Source organism: Balearica regulorum, chromosome 8 (assembly GCF_011004875.1).
Source record: "Balearica regulorum gibbericeps isolate bBalReg1 chromosome 8, bBalReg1.pri, whole genome shotgun sequence".
Classification (NCBI taxonomy): domain Eukaryota; kingdom Metazoa; phylum Chordata; class Aves; order Gruiformes; family Gruidae; genus Balearica; species Balearica regulorum.
This window is the reverse complement of record NC_046191.1, coordinates 11,322,054-11,338,052: the sequence shown is the minus strand read 5'-3', so window position 1 is coordinate 11,338,052 and position 15,999 is coordinate 11,322,054. Positions and strand designations below refer to the sequence as shown.

Genomic DNA, 15,999 nt, shown 5'->3' with positions numbered 1-15,999 from the left:
TTTTGGGAGCCATCCGAGGCATCCTTCGCCTGCCAAAACACTGTGCCCCGGGCTCTCTTGCAGAAGGGAAGATGTGGCGGGGAGGTGGGGACAAGGAGGGAAGAGGGATTCGCATCTCTCTCGGCTGCGATAGTTATCTGGGAGATGGAAAAGAGGGGTTTTCAGAGCCCTATGGTCAAGTGACATCAGCTGACAGCACAAGTGACTCCTGTCCTGAGCCGAAACGCCACGCTGGGTCAGACTCCACGTCTGTTCACATGGTGCAGAAATCTTCATCTGAACTTTCCGATAGCAGGAGGTTAAGCGGGGAACAAAGCGGCAGATCACGATTAAGCTAAGCCTCTAAACAAAAATGCTTTTTGATGATGGGGCTGGGTGCAGGGACGGGGGGGTCAGAGCCTTCCCAGCCCAGCGGTCCCGGCTGCTGGCCCCGGAGAGGACAGGCGCTCCGATCCCGCGCCCAAGTTTCTAAACCATCAAAGAAATTCTCCCATTTCCCACAGGGTCGCTCCCCGGCTTAATCTGCTGAAATTCGCCACTGTAAACAAGTGGCCGAGATAAATAAACCCGTCTCCAGGCAGATTAAGGTCAGGCTGCACTTCAGCTGGTTTTTCGTCTATTTTTTGTAATTAGGCTTTAATCGTAAGTACTAATGCGCCAGGGCAAATACTCCCACGCCACAGAGCTCTCCATCCAGCAGGTCTTTCCTTTGGCTCCCCAGCAGACGGGGCAATAGACGTTCAGTTGGCAGCACATGCACAAGCAAACGATGCCTTTTTTTTTTAAAAAAAAAAAAACCTCTGAAATCCTGCAAAATCCTTTACATTTTCCCCAGTATAAATCCACAATCTTCTTTAAGGCTGATCTTCTTCCAATCCCACGCAAGTCTGTGATGCAGTCTTTGCTAAAATCGATGATTAATTATTAAACACGTGCCCAAAATAATTTCTGCGAGGCCCATTTTTCTCTTCCATGTGGCAGGGGAATGCAGTCGGTGGCAGTGCTTCCCGTGGCAGCTGGCAACGGGCCCCTCATCCCTCCCTTTGGCAGCAGCGGTAACGCCGGGCAGCTCTGGCATCGGCAGCCTGCAGGCAGTTGGACAACGTGCCTTCACTGCCCCACACGCCCCAGTTACCATTACCTGCCCAGTGATGGTTTGGGACATCTCTCTGCCTCTCTGATGTTCGTTACTGGTGAACACCACCAACCTACTGCAGCTCCGGTCCCTCCGTGCCTCCACTCCCTTCAGAGGGATGCTCTGTTCCTACAAAAAACCCTGCCCACAGCCAAATCCAAAAAGCTTCTCTAAAATGAGGGGAATAATCCCTGCTCTAAGTATAGCCCATACCCATCCTGCCCTGGAGCCGCTTCTTGCACCATCGCCGTGTCCTCCGCAGGGGCTTCTCCTCAGCATGGAGATGCCCAAATCCCTCCCGCGTGACGTGCCTACACCAGGTGAGCCGCTTGCTCTGACGTGCGCTGGCTGGCACCACGCTTCACCTGCTGTCACACTGATCCAGCCTTGGTAGGGCTCTGACGTTCCTTAGCCACCTTGCCATCTGCTGATGGGGATGTGCCGTTGCCTCCTCCCACTCTTCTGACCAAAACTACGGGCACCAACCCGGTCCTTGCACAGTTAAGCCATGACTGAAACCCAACCACTCCCCCCTCGTGTGTGCAGGAAGGGAAGGAGGGTTCTCGGCTTGGATAGAGGGTTTGAAATCTGGCCAAATAATCTGTAATTCTGGGCATATTGCTTCCTGCATCCAGGCCTGCTCAGACACCCAGCCATCCACGTTTCACTAATGTGTTTGCTTTCTTCCATGCAGAAATTCTGGCATGGTGGCTTTGGCCACCTCTCCAGGATCCTTGCATATCCAACCATCTCGCTGCAGCATCCTGAAATCCTGAACACATCTTCTTGGCAAGCAAGCACAGATGAGCTCTCCAGAGCCGGTGTGATTACTTCCATCCAGGGAACTTCACACAGAAGCAAGACACTCTGGCCCTGCCCAGCTCTCCTCTGCACAGTTTGGCCAGGCTCGTGGCTATGTTTGCATTTCTTGGGCACTTGGAAGGAGGGTCCCAGCTGCAGTTTCAGGTGCTCCAGACCCTGGACCACCCTCATCCTTCTTCCAGCTCTACAACATCCCTTTGGTCTCAGCCCACAAGCCCTTGCCCTTACACAGCATCTCCTACCAGCAGGCTGCAGAGAAGCTCAAACTCACTCATAAAACTATGGCACAAGTCAAACCGTTCACCCAAGATCCCAGATGTCCAGGAGAGCCCAGAACTGCTGGATTAACTCCACCACACAACCAACCTCCCTGGGCCCACGTCATCTAAATGTTTTATTCTAATGATATTACGGTGTCAGCCAGCTGAGCCGGTGTCTAAGGTGCTTAGCTAGAATTACCCAGAACTGCATTTCCCTTAAAGCCAGGCTCTGTGCTGGCCATCCTGCCCCCCTCACCCTGGAAATGTGCATCAGAGCAGGCTGAAATCTGTTAGACGGGATGAGACTTGAGAACCTGCTTTTCCCCTCTGGATCACAGCTCCTCCAGGAAAAGCACTTCTACATCCAGGCTAGGTCCAGCCCCTGGGGCTCACCAGCCCCTGTGTCCTTCCTCGCAAAGGTTTTAGGGCAGCACATCAAACACCAGGCTGCTGCAAGTATTGGACCAGCCACACTCTGCACACCCATCGTCATCCCCTTCGCAGGACAGCAGCTGGTTTCAGGTGTTGAACTGCGTAGTTTGCACCTGATCCAGCTGTCCCACCAGGATTTCCCCAGCAGGGAAAAAGAGTAAGCTCCTGGCATCTCTAAGGGCCTCTGCCCCCAGAAGAGCCCAAAAGACCTCTGGGATGAGGTCTGCCGGTCCAGCAGCCCAGGCAACCCTGATGCTGCTCTCTGCAAGGCGGTGACCCTTACCCAGCTCATCCCAGAGCTGCCGGCACTTCTCTGTTATGCCTGTCCCCTGCTGCCTCCAGAGGGAGAGCCGAGGATCGGCCATGAACTGCTCCGTTATCAAGGTCAGCATCCTGGCCCCGTTGGAGTCCCTCATGCGCAGCATCTCCCGGACCTGGAAAGGACAGAGAGAAGGTCTTAGTGAGACAAAGCATGGTCCCTCGGAGGTGTTAAAGACATGGTCACCTGGCTGGCAACCCACAGCTCCCTCAGTCTGGGGGTCCAGGCTGTGAATATATATACATATATATATATATAAAAAATGTATAGCCATACATTATAACACTCATGCCATGGCTGTGATGTGGCTGGTTGGAATCCAACTGAGCAGCAGCCACAGCCTAGGCTGTAAAGAGGACCAAGCGATCAAGAACACGAAAACAAGGCCCATCTGCAAAGAAAGAGAACAGCTCGTAGGCTGGTGCCACTTCTCCATGGTCTTGGTACGCTCTGCAGGGTTGGCATTCCCCCCACCGTGCTGATGGGGAGATGGAGGAAAGTCCTCCCTCACACAGGGATCAGGTCAAACCCATCGCATGGGAGGAAGGGACCTGCTAGAAGAGTGGGTGAGACAACCCAGGCCTGACCCAGAGCCTGGATTACAACTGCCTGCTCCGTGACCGGGCGAGAAGGCACTGGAGCAGAGATTCCCAGCTGTGACGGGCAGCCTGCCAGGGCAGCCGGCGAGCTGCCGGCTACGTGACACACTGAGCGGAGAGGGGAGAGAGTAGCCGGCTCCTCACCTTGGCAAACATGGAGTTGAGCTGCTTCCCCGAGCCGTAGTACCCTCCCTGAGATAGGAACAGCTTCACCTGCTCTCGGACCTGTTCTTCGTCCAAGTGCCAGCAGTTCTCGTCATCTATGCTGGCCCCAGCAGTGGGGTCAGGAGCGCCTGTGTGGATGGTGAGGGAGAAGAAAAAAAGACAACCTTGTTTATAGCAGCAGGGTCAGCAGTCCCACCAGCAAGAAGCAAACCTACCTCTATTTTATATAGACCCACCTCTATTTTATCAGCTCAGGTGAGGGAAAACCAACCAGGTTCCCAGGCAGTGAGCCCCAGCTGGCAGCATCACGCTCTCCTTCCATGGTGGTGGCAGCAGCCAAAAGGAGGGATGCCAGCCACAGGGCTAATGCCTAGCTAGCCCCTCTTCCTCTGCGTCCCACGTGAAGCGAGGCTGAGGAAGAACAGGGACCTGCCTTCCTTCAAAGCCCCGGGGGTGCAGGCAGCGCAGCTGCAGAGCCCGGAGCGCTCCCCAACTCCGGGGATCGCCTGGGGTGCTCCTCCTCCTGCTTCACATCACCAGTTTGTTTAAGCATCAGTAAAGCTCCAATTCCTGCAAGCCCTTCCCCGCATTAGGAACAGTTTAACAAAGGTACCACTGCATGGGGGCTCCAGAGCCGCGGGTTAAACACGGGGTGCTGCCCCTCATTTGCTTTAGGACAGGGGACAAGTCCCTGCACGTCAGTGTACCTGCCTGGGAGAGACCCTCTGCTGCACAGAGCAAAGGATCAATAATCCTTCAAAGAGCAAACCGCGACTAGAGCAGGGCCTTTGGCAGGCACACGCATCTGTTCACAGGCTGTAATTCATCTTCCAGGGAACAAAAAAAAAAAAAAAATCCACACGTGCTTTAAACAACAGCTTGGATCCACCTCCCCTTGCCTTGCCCCTTTCAAGTCCCATTTCCCCCCCCTGAGCGCTGCTCTACTTCCCAGCAATGCCCCAGCTGCCCAGGCTCACGGGGCAGGCAGCAGCCCGGCTCCAGCGAGCAGCCAGGGGTACAAAAGGGAACAGAAACTCAGCTTTTCAGCTCCCCACTTTTGAGTCCTGCTCTGCAGAAACTCCTCAGGGAAAACCAGTGCCAAGGAGGGACCGGTGCAGCTGGACAATGCTCTGCTCCACTTCGGTCTGCTTCTCCCATGGTCTGCTTCTCCCACCTCGTCTCCCTCTTGGTGTGGGAAGGGCGAGGTGCTGCACAGACAGCTGAGGGATGCTGTAAACCAACACATTCCCAATTAAATCTTAATGGTGTCTTCCCCGCTTGACTGGGATCTGGTTGAGGAGCAGACATCACTTTCATGCGGAGACAGCTCGGGATGCTGCGCACGCCCCAGGCCTGCATGTTGTTGAACCAGGAGCTCAGATGCAATTCAGGAAAATCAAGCTCCAGGATGCCTGCTCAGCAAGGCAACTGTCTCTTCTTGGCTTGTAAGTGAGAGGACACCAACCCGAGGGGTTCTGCTCCTCCAGCAAAGGCTGAGGACGGTCCTGACCCGATAAGATATAGCTATTTGTATTTAATGTCCTTTATAAAAGTCCTTTAATTTCTGCTAACAGTTGCTGCCCAAGAGCTGTTCCAACAAGCTCTAGGCACAGCCTGCACGGTGCTGAAGGGAGAGGAGGATGCTGCTCCCTCTGTAGAATAATTTATAGTCAACAGAACCACGTAATTGGGATGGGAGCTGAAGCAGCAGAAAGGAGATCATGGCCCCTGGATGAGCACGAGGGCTTTCGCCTAAAGCCCCATGCATGCCCTGATCCTGCTCCCCTGCCACCGGTGGCCAAGCCCTGCCGTAAGCCACGAGGCACCACCATGCCAGAGACAGTCCATCCTGGCCGTCTCAGCTTTACGGTGCCTTTTCCTTCCCTCCCCCAACCCTGTCCTTATCTCGCAGATAAAGAGCAGACAAGCCAGCGATTATCCCCTATCAGGAACCGATGACTAATCTGTCTACCACCAGCGCTTATCCGGCCCCATCGCCGAGGTATCCCAGACACTCGCACTCTGAATATCCTCGTCCCCACCATCCCGCCTGCAGCTCCCAGCTGCGGCCATCCAGACCTGCCGGCTCTGCCCAGCATCTATAGGGTCACCTGGCTGCATCTGTAGGGACCAGAAGGGTGTGGATGCCTGGGGTGACCCATCCCACCTAAGCTCAGCTCATCCTTGGTCCCTCACCCAGGCCGCTGTGACAGATAGAGGTGGAGGAGGAGTTAGCAAGATGCAAAAGGTGGCTGCATTTTTCTGGGGTTCCCAGGGCTACCCTTCGCGCTCGCTGCTCACGCATAGCGCTAGTGACGGAAAGCCCAAGCAGCGAGGGAAGAAGCGTGCAGCTAAATAAAACCTCCTCTTCCCACGCAACACATTGAGCGCTTCGCACGTTGGGGTTCAGGCCGCAGCCAAATTAGTAACGCGCCCCCGCGCCTCCAAATAAAACCCAAATTTGCTTGTAAATGTATTTTGCTCTCCTATAAAAGATTCAGAGAGAGGGTTGTAATAGCAGAATCCCACACGTGCAACGCAGCCCAGCAGATAATGGGCTGCCCAATTACGCCGGGGAGCTGGATAAACATTTAAGAGCAAACAACAGGATTTGTGCTGGGTTTAAATATTAATGGCAGGATTTGTCCACCTCCTCTTGCCAATGTTCACACCGTGGGGGCTTCAGCAGTGGCATGCCGTGACGCAGCCAATGAGTGATTCCATGTCTCTGCTCCAAAGGAGCAGGGAACGGCATGTAAAACAGCCCAGAGCCTGCATAACACGTTTCTCATATAGCAGCATTCTGCTCCAAAGAGCCCCGTTTCAGATGTGCTGGATCCTGGTCCTGCGGGATTCAGATTTAAGGAAACACCACCACACATCTTGAGTGGAAAGAGTGTTTCACCAGCCCGTTTACACTGGCTGTAGAAACAGAGATAAAAATGCCATCCATCAAACAAGAAGCAGGACCCCCGCCCTCGCTGTGGGCTCGGGGTTTAACTGTTTGACACCCAAGTGAGACTTCTCCAGCGGGATACAAAGACTGAGAAGTAAGGACTGGAAAAATCTACAAGCTAGAAACCAGAGCAACGGCAGACATGGAAAAGTCAACGCCTCGCTCAGAAATTAGCTACCCAACACGAAGAAAATGCAAGGTGCTCCTGAACTGGAAAGCAGCAGGTTTCCAGGGCTGAGGAAGTGGTAGAACTTCATGGCTCATGCCAAGGCATCACCACATCCCAGAACCAAGCTCCTGAACCCAAGAAGGGGAAATACATCAGCCAGGCAGCGTGGGAAGCACTCCAGAGCATCTCATCCAGAGCAGCAGTGGCAACACAAAGAAAAAGGGATAAATTATTATTTTTAACCAGTGCCACCCAGGCATGCAGGTGGCCACCCCAGCATCTCCCTCGCAGTTGTCTCGGCCAACCATGCCCGGTACTCGCTGGCAGCTTGGGATCTGGCCATGCTGGTCCTGGGGTCAGCGGTGCTGGGGAGGGCTCTGTCAGCCGGCCAAGCCGCAGCCGCCCAGAGCAGGGCTGGCCATTGTGGCAGAGGTTCACAAGGGCCATCTCATGACTGCATGTGGTGGCGTTGCTGAATGCCTCTGGGCTGCTTCTCTGGCGTCCAGAGAGAAAACAGACGTGAAGGAGCAGCTCGGGGCAGGGGGTGGGGAGGACACGGACAAATAAACAAACAGCAGAAAACCTCGGAGAGAAAATAACCAGGCACCAGAAAGGAAACGAACCCTAAGAGGGGATTAAAAATAGCAGCGAAGTGAGGAGTCAAGCTCCACCAAAGCTCCTGGTTCATTTTCAAGGGGACATAGGTTGGATGGAGCCTCCAGGGCGGCCTGAAGATTCACACCCATCTGACAGCGATGGGGCAAGTGAAGCCAGACTGTCTGCCAGCATGGTGGCCAGGAGCTCCCTGGTCCAGCTGGTACCAGCATTGGGGTCAGCTGTCTTTGGAAGCACCACACGTGTGCTTTTTGGTTGTTCAGCAACCCCAGCGACTCTGCAAGACAAGGGGGAAGAGCCACTGGCAGAGACTTTCTCTCCAGCACTCAGGTGTGTTATTTTCCCTTAAATTCACATCAGCTCAGCAACCAGGAAGACGAATCCCCTGGAGACCTGACCTTCTCCTCCTCCCCAGTGGGAAGGGAGAATTTAAAATAGATTTGCCAGTGCTGCTGTCCAGATGCTGTCATGGGGTGACCTCAAAGTTAAAGACTGCCTGAGGACTCCTCAAACATTAGCCCTGGCTCAGTGTGACAGGACAAGCAGGCAGGTACTTCCCGCTTGGCTGACCTGGCAGCCGACTTTCTGTGCACAAGGAGCAAGATGGGCCAACAAGTGAAGGACAGTATTAGCCCAGCAGTTGAAGGAAGGGCTCAAGGTGGTCAAGAATGGCTCAATGTGGTCAAGAATACATGTGGGACAAAAGTGAAAAGATGAGGCAGAGAGTTCCTTATGGCTTTCGCATAAGCAGATCTGTTTTTCCTATGCCAAAGCCTGAGGGACCATTCCCACTAAGAGTTTTCTGAAGGTCCTCTCCTCTGAGGAAGCTCCTGAGACGCTGCAGGACCACAGAGGCCCCTTGGTGATTCACACTGACTCTCTGCTGGCTTGTTTTTGGAAGGAGCTGTCCCTGCCCTGCGAGACAGTGGAGGTTTTGTGGCTTTTCCCACTTCTGGCTGAGAAGGAGCATCCTGAGCATTTCAATGGCATCAGCTGAGAGCCACAGACACTGTGTCACCCGCTGGCATTTCCGCAGGGCAGACAGACTGCCCTGACCACGTCCCCTGGGCTGAGGGCAGCAGCTCTCCCTGCCATGCCCAAGCACTGCTCAAGCAGGACGAATTACTGAGCTGCAAAGACCAGGCTGGCCAAAACCTCCTGCTCCTTACCCAAGGAAGGTGGAGACCTCACTGATGGTGCACAAAGAATACGTTTAAGACCCAAATCTTCTGGGTCTGCAGGCACTGTCAATCCTCAGAGCTGCCTCTCCTGTCTTTAAGCCTCTAATTAAAGATATTAATGACCATCATCTCTGGCCCCGCAGCGGTCTCCGTCAGCCTCCTCCCTTTCCTTGACCACAGACTGCTTTTGCCCTCAGGAAGAATCCAACGTTTGCCTCCAAAGCCCAGACATCCCGATCAGGCTCAAAGGATGTATCTGAGAAAGCACCTTTCCTTCTGTACACTGGTCCCAACTTCCCCTCAAAATAAATTCATATCATTCCCTACAAGCATGAACCAAAACACAAGAGGAGATGAATGCCACCTCCCAAGTCTGCTGGCTGGCTTGGACCCTGCGCACTTGCTGCTGTTGGGTGTTGGATCCACGCTCTGAGAGCACAAAACCCAGCACTGCTGTCAGGACTCATTGGTGCTTCTGGTTTCCCCCTCCTCCACATTGCTGGCTTTTGCTCCTCAAATGCTCCCTTCTCTGCCTACAATTCCCTTTTCAACTCTTTTTCACAGCCTTGCCCTCTCTGACACCTCCTGGCCCTCTTTGCAATACTTTACTGCACCAAAGCAATCACTCTCTGTTCCTCATTTGCACCGCAGGAGGACATATTCTTCCCATGGTGGTAGAGCATGGACCTCTGCAATGGCAGAGCTGCATGTATCCCAGCACATTCCACCATGGCTGGCAGCCCTGAGCCACTTTCTCAGCGTGCATTTCCCCCGAGCCAGGCTGGCCCCATGACAAACCAACATGAGCCCTGGGCTGATGCTCTCGGAAGAACGGAGGGAGCAGGGTGCCAAGGTGGCCACCACCAGACAGATGCTCCTCACTCTGTCGGAGGCCTGGCTGCTGGATCCAAGTTCTCCAGCTGCAGGTCCTGGCTGCCCCCAGCAGCCACCCCACCAGGAAAGGCCAAGCAGCCACAAGTCACATTTGCTGGCACAATGACAACCTTGCAGCCTTGCTCCGTGCCGGACAGTCACGCTGCTGACTTTATCCTCAAGCAGGACACGCTCAGGGAAGGGACACATCAGCACTGAAACCCACCCATCTCCTCACTCCAGCTGCCACTTCAGACGCTGAGCGTGGAAGTGTCAGACACATGAGACGCTCTCGCTGTGAGCACGCTGCCCTTTGCAGCCAGCTACAAGAGCAGAAACGTGACCCACTTAAGCAGGCAGAGGTCAAGTGGGGAGCAGAGCAGCAGGCACACCTAGGCTCTCTGCTCAGACTGAATCCTTCGAGAACACGCAAGCGCCTTGGCTGCGATCCGAGACTCCATCGTTACTGGATAGTTTACATTTCCTTCTAGGAAGGCAGCCGGGAAGATCGGCATGCGGTGCACAGCCGCAGCTACAGACTCCTGCAAGGAACAAAGCTCTGACACCCCTAGATGAGCGCACCAGACAATGGCCTTTAATTTTCTTTGCCATTCAGGCTCTGCAGGGGGAGAAGGAGCAGCCCCAAAAGCCTTATTTTACTAAACCAGCCGATCCCCTTGCACAAGGGGCATTCTTCAGCCAGCCTGGAATGCTCCTGAAGCGCAGAATCAGCTCCTCCATCCCATGTGCTCACCATCGACATGGAAGGAGCAGCCCTTTGGATGACCAGAGGCAGGTGGGGAAGACCCGATGCTGATCTAAAGCTCAACAGACGTCTCCTCAGAAGAAAGGAGGGGGCGGGGGGGGGGAAGAAAGGATTTCTGGAGAGGCTGTTCTTGCTCCAAGGTATAACAACCACAGGTGTCCAATGCACACACTGGGTTACTGTTTGGGCTGCAGAGGTTGGCCTGCCAAAAGCCACCTTGGTCTCAACCCCAAGATGAACAAAGGTGTGACCCCAAGGGTCTGAACCAGAAACGGCCAAGAAGTGCACACATAAGCCCACAAAGCTCCATGTAAAGCATAACTCGAAGAATTTCAAATCCCATGATCAGCAACCCTCTATGAACGCACGAACCACAGCTGGGAAGGGCAAGATGGGGGAAAAATTTGGATCCCCTTCAACTGGAGCCCCCAAAATTGCTCTCTCATCCGCAGCCCCACACACCTGCAGCCCTTCCTCACCCTCAAGTAGCTCTGTGATGTAGTTGCACTTCAGCTGTGTTTTGCTGGCAGGACAAAGAGGGCAAAGCTCGCAACACTGTCCAGGATTGAGAGCTGAAGCCCTGGACAACATCACTCTGAACTTGAATGTGAAGGGTTTTGAGCCTTCCTTTTCACAGGGTGCAACCTGTATGAGTTTTAGATCATCTTAAGTTCATCTTTGATCATCTTTAGATCACCTCATCCTCCTAAGGCTGATCTGCATCCTCCCCCAGGATGAGACGAGGCTTTTCTCCTGCTTGCAGAGGTGTTTACTCGCTTGTGACCCTGGCTAGGCAGCCACACGGGTGTCGGATAGGTGCCACCTTCTGCTGGGTAAGTCAACGCATCTCTCAGCTCAAAATCGTTTGCTGCAGTGTGTGAATTTGCACAAGTCTGAAGGGACAGAGAATTTTTGCTTTGTTTTCTAAAACCACTTCTAAAAACAAGAGGCAGATATTGAACCAGAGCCAACATCTGTATCTTTGTAAGACTCTCGATCACCAGCCTTTTGCTGACTCTACAGCAATAAATATTCAGAGCCTTAAAAGCTTTTCTTCAATCTGCTTAGGAGAAAGCAGCCTCAAACAATGGCCAAGAAGGGATCTTGCCCAATCTCAGCTTCAGTGGATCAACTCAGGGAGGGAACAGACCTCACCAGATTCCTGTAGCACCACAGCTCCTCATTCTTTTTTAATGCCAAAAAACCAAGGAACTCCCCCCAAAAGCCAGTAGTTTAGAGCACAACCACACTCGCAGCAGATGTGGCCCAGCAGAGGAGACAAAAGCCTTTCCCAAGATAGGAGCAGGAACAACCAGATAGAGGGAGGGGAAAATAGAAGATCAGAGCTGCCATCACCTCTGTGGTGGAGGTGGACCCCTAGCCTCACTTCTACATGTGGATTCAACCAGTTCAGATCCTATTTTAGACTGCATATGGGGCTTTTCATCTTTGGACCACTTAACAGGCATGTGTTAATCCCTGCAACGCCCTTCCGTGGCAGATAAGTGTTTATTATCTCCGCTCTACAGCTGGTGGGACAGGCGCGGTGCGGAGCAGCTCATTGTTGCAGACCCTGGGCAACCTCAGCTCCTGGACTCCTTGGAAAGACAGCAGGAACGCCTGGCTTGGGCTGATGAAGGGAGTCTCAGGGCAACTCCCCAGGGAGCCTGGGCCACCTCCTGGGCCACTGGGCAACTACAGTGGCGCTGAGATGGGCACCGTCCCCCAGCCGGTGCTTTCCAGGGGAGGAAGTCAAAAGCATCTTCCAAACAGAAAGCCCCAGGACACATCTCCGCTGCCTTTGTGCAGTAGGTCAGGACAGCGGCGCTCATTTATTATGGGCAAATTAACGCCCATGGAGATTAAAGCTTTATCTTCCACCGGCTCAGCCACATCTGACTTAGCAACGTGCAGGGCTGGGCTGACACTGTGTCCCTGCACGCTGGAGGAGCCGCGTCCCCACTGCATCTCTCTCTCCTCAGGGTCCCAGCACCACGTCCTTCTGTGTTGGGGACTAACTGTGTTCCCTTCTTCCACCTTGGGCTTCTCCATTCTACTCTGAGCTGTGCTTTGTGCACCGCCAGCCTGTCTGCTCTGCCTTTTCTCACCTGTTGAAGCCAGCATTTGACAGATAAACACATAAAGAAGAACAGAGGGCAGAACGGGGACGCATGGGCAATATCGATGTGGTCTCAACACCCACGCACTAATGTCAGTTTGACGCTGCCACCTCCTCTGCGCAGCAACAAACACGGCAAAACAAAGGTGACCACCATCAGTGTGAAACCACCAGCCCATCCCCAAAACAGAGAGCGAATCAGTGCCGAGCCACCCGGGGAGGAGGGAGGAATTACCGTGCACTTGGTTGATCTCAGAGTTGGACGACAGGATCTCATCAGCCAACTTCTGGGCCGTGGGCAGCACCTCAGTGTGGTGTGCCGTGATCAAATACTGAACAAACTTCTGGAGCTGGTCCCTGTTCATCTGGAAAAGGGTCTCTGAGATGGGAAGACGGAGTTTGACCTGGTCTGGCTTGCGGATCCTGTACAGTGAAAGCGCCACTACATGGGCGCAGTAAAAAATGTCCTTGTTTCCGCAGCCACATGTCACTGAGGTGATTTTGCAGCGGTCGAAGCTGATGGCCACCTTGTAGGTCATCTCTGGTTCTGTTGCAGTTGCCGGCTCTGTTACCGTCCCACTGAGGTGGAACCCTGAAGAAGGAAAGGAGAAGGGGGAAAAGGCCATGTTAGCTTCCCTCTGACCATGACCACTGGTGCAAACTCTGGAAGATGGAAAGGGCCAGCCAAGACCACTTATGCATCACTATATCAAGCAATATAGCACCCAAAACACACCGCCCCGGCGGCTTACACTTGGGTATGAACACACTTCTGCACCAACACACACGTGCAGCCAGACTCATCGGCAAGTTTATTTAAACCCTCAGGGGAAGAGCAAAGCTGCTCAGTTCCCATTTGTTTAAGAGTCTCTCAGACTGCTTCTCTCCTGGGAGTCATCTTCATCCACACCTCCCTCTCGCTGAATTTGTGACTCACGTGAGTGAGGGATAGCAGGAAAAGGCCAGGTTTTTTTTCTTTGATGAGGCAGACAAAAAAAACCCCCCACAAATTAAATGCAATGGAACTCCAACCTCAGTCCCTGAACCAGGGAGCACGCTCCAGGGCATGGCCACAGCTCTGAGCTCTTCCACAGAGAGGTAACAAGGAACAGGGACAGGAGCAATGAGCAGTCTGAAACACGGGCTGGGGGAAAACTGTTTGTTCCTTGAGCTCCACAATATTTGCTGCTCCCCTGCAAGCTCTCGAGCTTTCCCCGAAATGCTGCTGCCAGGGACCCAGCCGCTCATCAGCACGATCCATGTGTTGGGCTGCAGGGACAGTCCAAATTGCTCACACAAATGTTACGGTGCTCCTGACAGCCCCCCACCATGCCCTGAGGGGCTGCAGTACCTTCGGACACAAACCGCGAAAAAAAATCCCAACAAGTCCCAAATACAGGTAGGGAGCATGAAATGGGCTCTGAAGGTCCTCTGGGACCAAAGAAGGTGGATGCACCAAGCAAATAAGGGATAAAGTCACTGAGAAAAGACTGGTGTCCATCAACCTCGATCTGAGAGCCCAGGCAGCCCTTCCCAGGAGCTGGCTGCTAAGGAGGTCCAACACCAATACTGCACTTGCCCAGTCGCCTGGAAAAGGGACACCTTTGTTTCCCCCATCCATCTGCCTCGTTGCTTCAAGTAGAAAGAGGCTGCACCAGGAGGTTAATTAACGTGGCCAGGGCCACCCAGTCCCCCTGTATCAGAGCCCGGCATCGTACCTGGGACCCGGCACCCCACACTGCCCACCCCAGCCCGCCCTCCCTGAAGAGGATGCTCACTTTTCTCCGTGCCACTGCAACCTTATTAAGCCCGTGTTTGTAGAGAGGTCTCTGTGGAGCCTGCCATCCCCCCAGAGAAGGCGGCAGACAGCTGAGTGCCCTACAATTAGTGACAGAAAAGGAGAAGGGGTGGGGGGGTGAAGATTAAAATACATTAACTGCATCAAACCCTTGTGCGTTTGCCAGCTCTCACAAAGGCTTTCCGAGACAAATTCTACCAGAGGTTTTTAATAAATAGCATCAAAACCAGCTATTCACTGCCAGTCTCTTTAAAGCCACGCCAAAAACCACATTCAAATCTGATTAAGCGTCAAGGAGGTCTGCTTTCACTTTAGTGCAGGGGAAGGGGAAAGCAGACCTGTTCTGCTGCCATCCCCCGAAACCCACCCCGCATGGCCGGTGGAGCGGGAGGGGAGGGACGGACGGACAACCCTGCGCTGCCCTCTTGCTCGCACGCTGCCAGGAGCGGAACCGTGGCAGCGGAGGTGCCAGGCTCGGCGCTGCTGGAGCAGCGTGGCCAGGGGCTGACAAGCCCCCACCCCCCCGCCCCGAGTCCGTCCCCCGGCAGCCAAACTATACAAATCCCAAGGATAAACTCCGAAGTGTTTATGTTTTACCACTTCTCTGGTCTGCAATGCTTGGCAGGCGGCTCCAACTTGCTGCCAGTTTCTCCCTAGTTTACTTTTTGAACAAGTTAAAAGGACTGGAAACAACGTTCCTGAGCAAGAATATATGTATATACATATATGTACACCCATAGGCACATACACACATATATATAAAACCCTCTAAGACAAATCACTAGCCATAAACACTGCCTTCAAATGCTTACTTTAGCAGGATCAGGGGCCAGACCCCACTGGGGGCTAACCAGTGTAAGGCTGGAAGAACCCATTTAACTAAACGGCCTGTTTCAGACAGGTGTAAGTCTGAAAAATACATCAACCGTGGACCAAACCCAGCCCATCCAGAGAAGACCTTTGCCCAGATACTTCTCAGGCTGCTCTCAGGCATCCTGAAAGCTGCGCTCCCCCATCCGCTGCGAGAGCTGGTCCTCGCAACTCGTAGCCGGGGTCTGCCCATTCAGCATGTCGGCAACTGCCAAGTTCATCTGGCACACGAGCCCCAAGTCAAGTGTCAGTTTAGATTTTACCTGTGGTGGCAGCGGGTCTATTTAAGATAAACTGGGAGCTCTATACAAAACATTTATCAAAAGCTTCATCAGAAATTAAATGTGGTGAGAGGGGAAAGGAGGAGCTGGCAGGAACAGCAGCATAATTTGGGAATATTTACATTAACGGGAGATCAGCCTGCAGCTACCATGCCGCGTCCTGCTCTGTGGCCAGGTTTGCACCCCAACACCCACGGGTGGGAGATGGCTTCACCAGCCCAGCAGCGATGGGTATTGCTGTCCCAGACAAGAGCGGCAGTTAAAAAGTAGGTTATGGTGTGGTTACTCCATCATTCATTGAAGCACTCACTCCTGAAGCACATCACACAAAAACCTGATGCTACAGTCACCAAGAGGCTATAGGTCACCCTGGAATAGGACAGCTGTCACCATACCCTCCTCGGCATTCATCTCACATCCCAAGAAGCACATGGGGCAGGCAATACCGGCACTCTAGCAGAGAGAAATGCAACCCTGGCTGCAGACACGGGCTCTAGATAGCGTTGAAAGCAAAACCAAATACTTTCCTCCGTGTCCCTCCCTGCACATTTCAATTTAAGACGTTTCTACAGCCAAGTGCTTATCTAGGACTTCATCTTCTGTTCCTTAACATAAACTAACTTGGTGTTTGATTTGCTG

General features: G+C 53.4%; 1 protein-coding gene across 1 annotated transcript in view; it reads right to left on the bottom strand.

Annotated features, from left to right (window-relative positions):
- Nucleotides 1-15,999, bottom strand: part of ZSWIM5 (zinc finger SWIM-type containing 5) — a 98,034-nt gene that overhangs the window by 15,603 nt on the left and 66,432 nt on the right. Inside the window, exons 2-4 of the mRNA XM_075759562.1 lie at nt 12,647-13,003; nt 3,712-3,860; nt 2,933-3,083 (exon numbers count right to left, since the gene is read on the bottom strand). Of these exons, the coding sequence (XP_075615677.1) occupies nt 2,933-3,083; nt 3,712-3,860; nt 12,647-13,003 (657 nt within the window). The remainder of the gene's footprint in view (nt 1-2,932; nt 3,084-3,711; nt 3,861-12,646; nt 13,004-15,999) is intronic.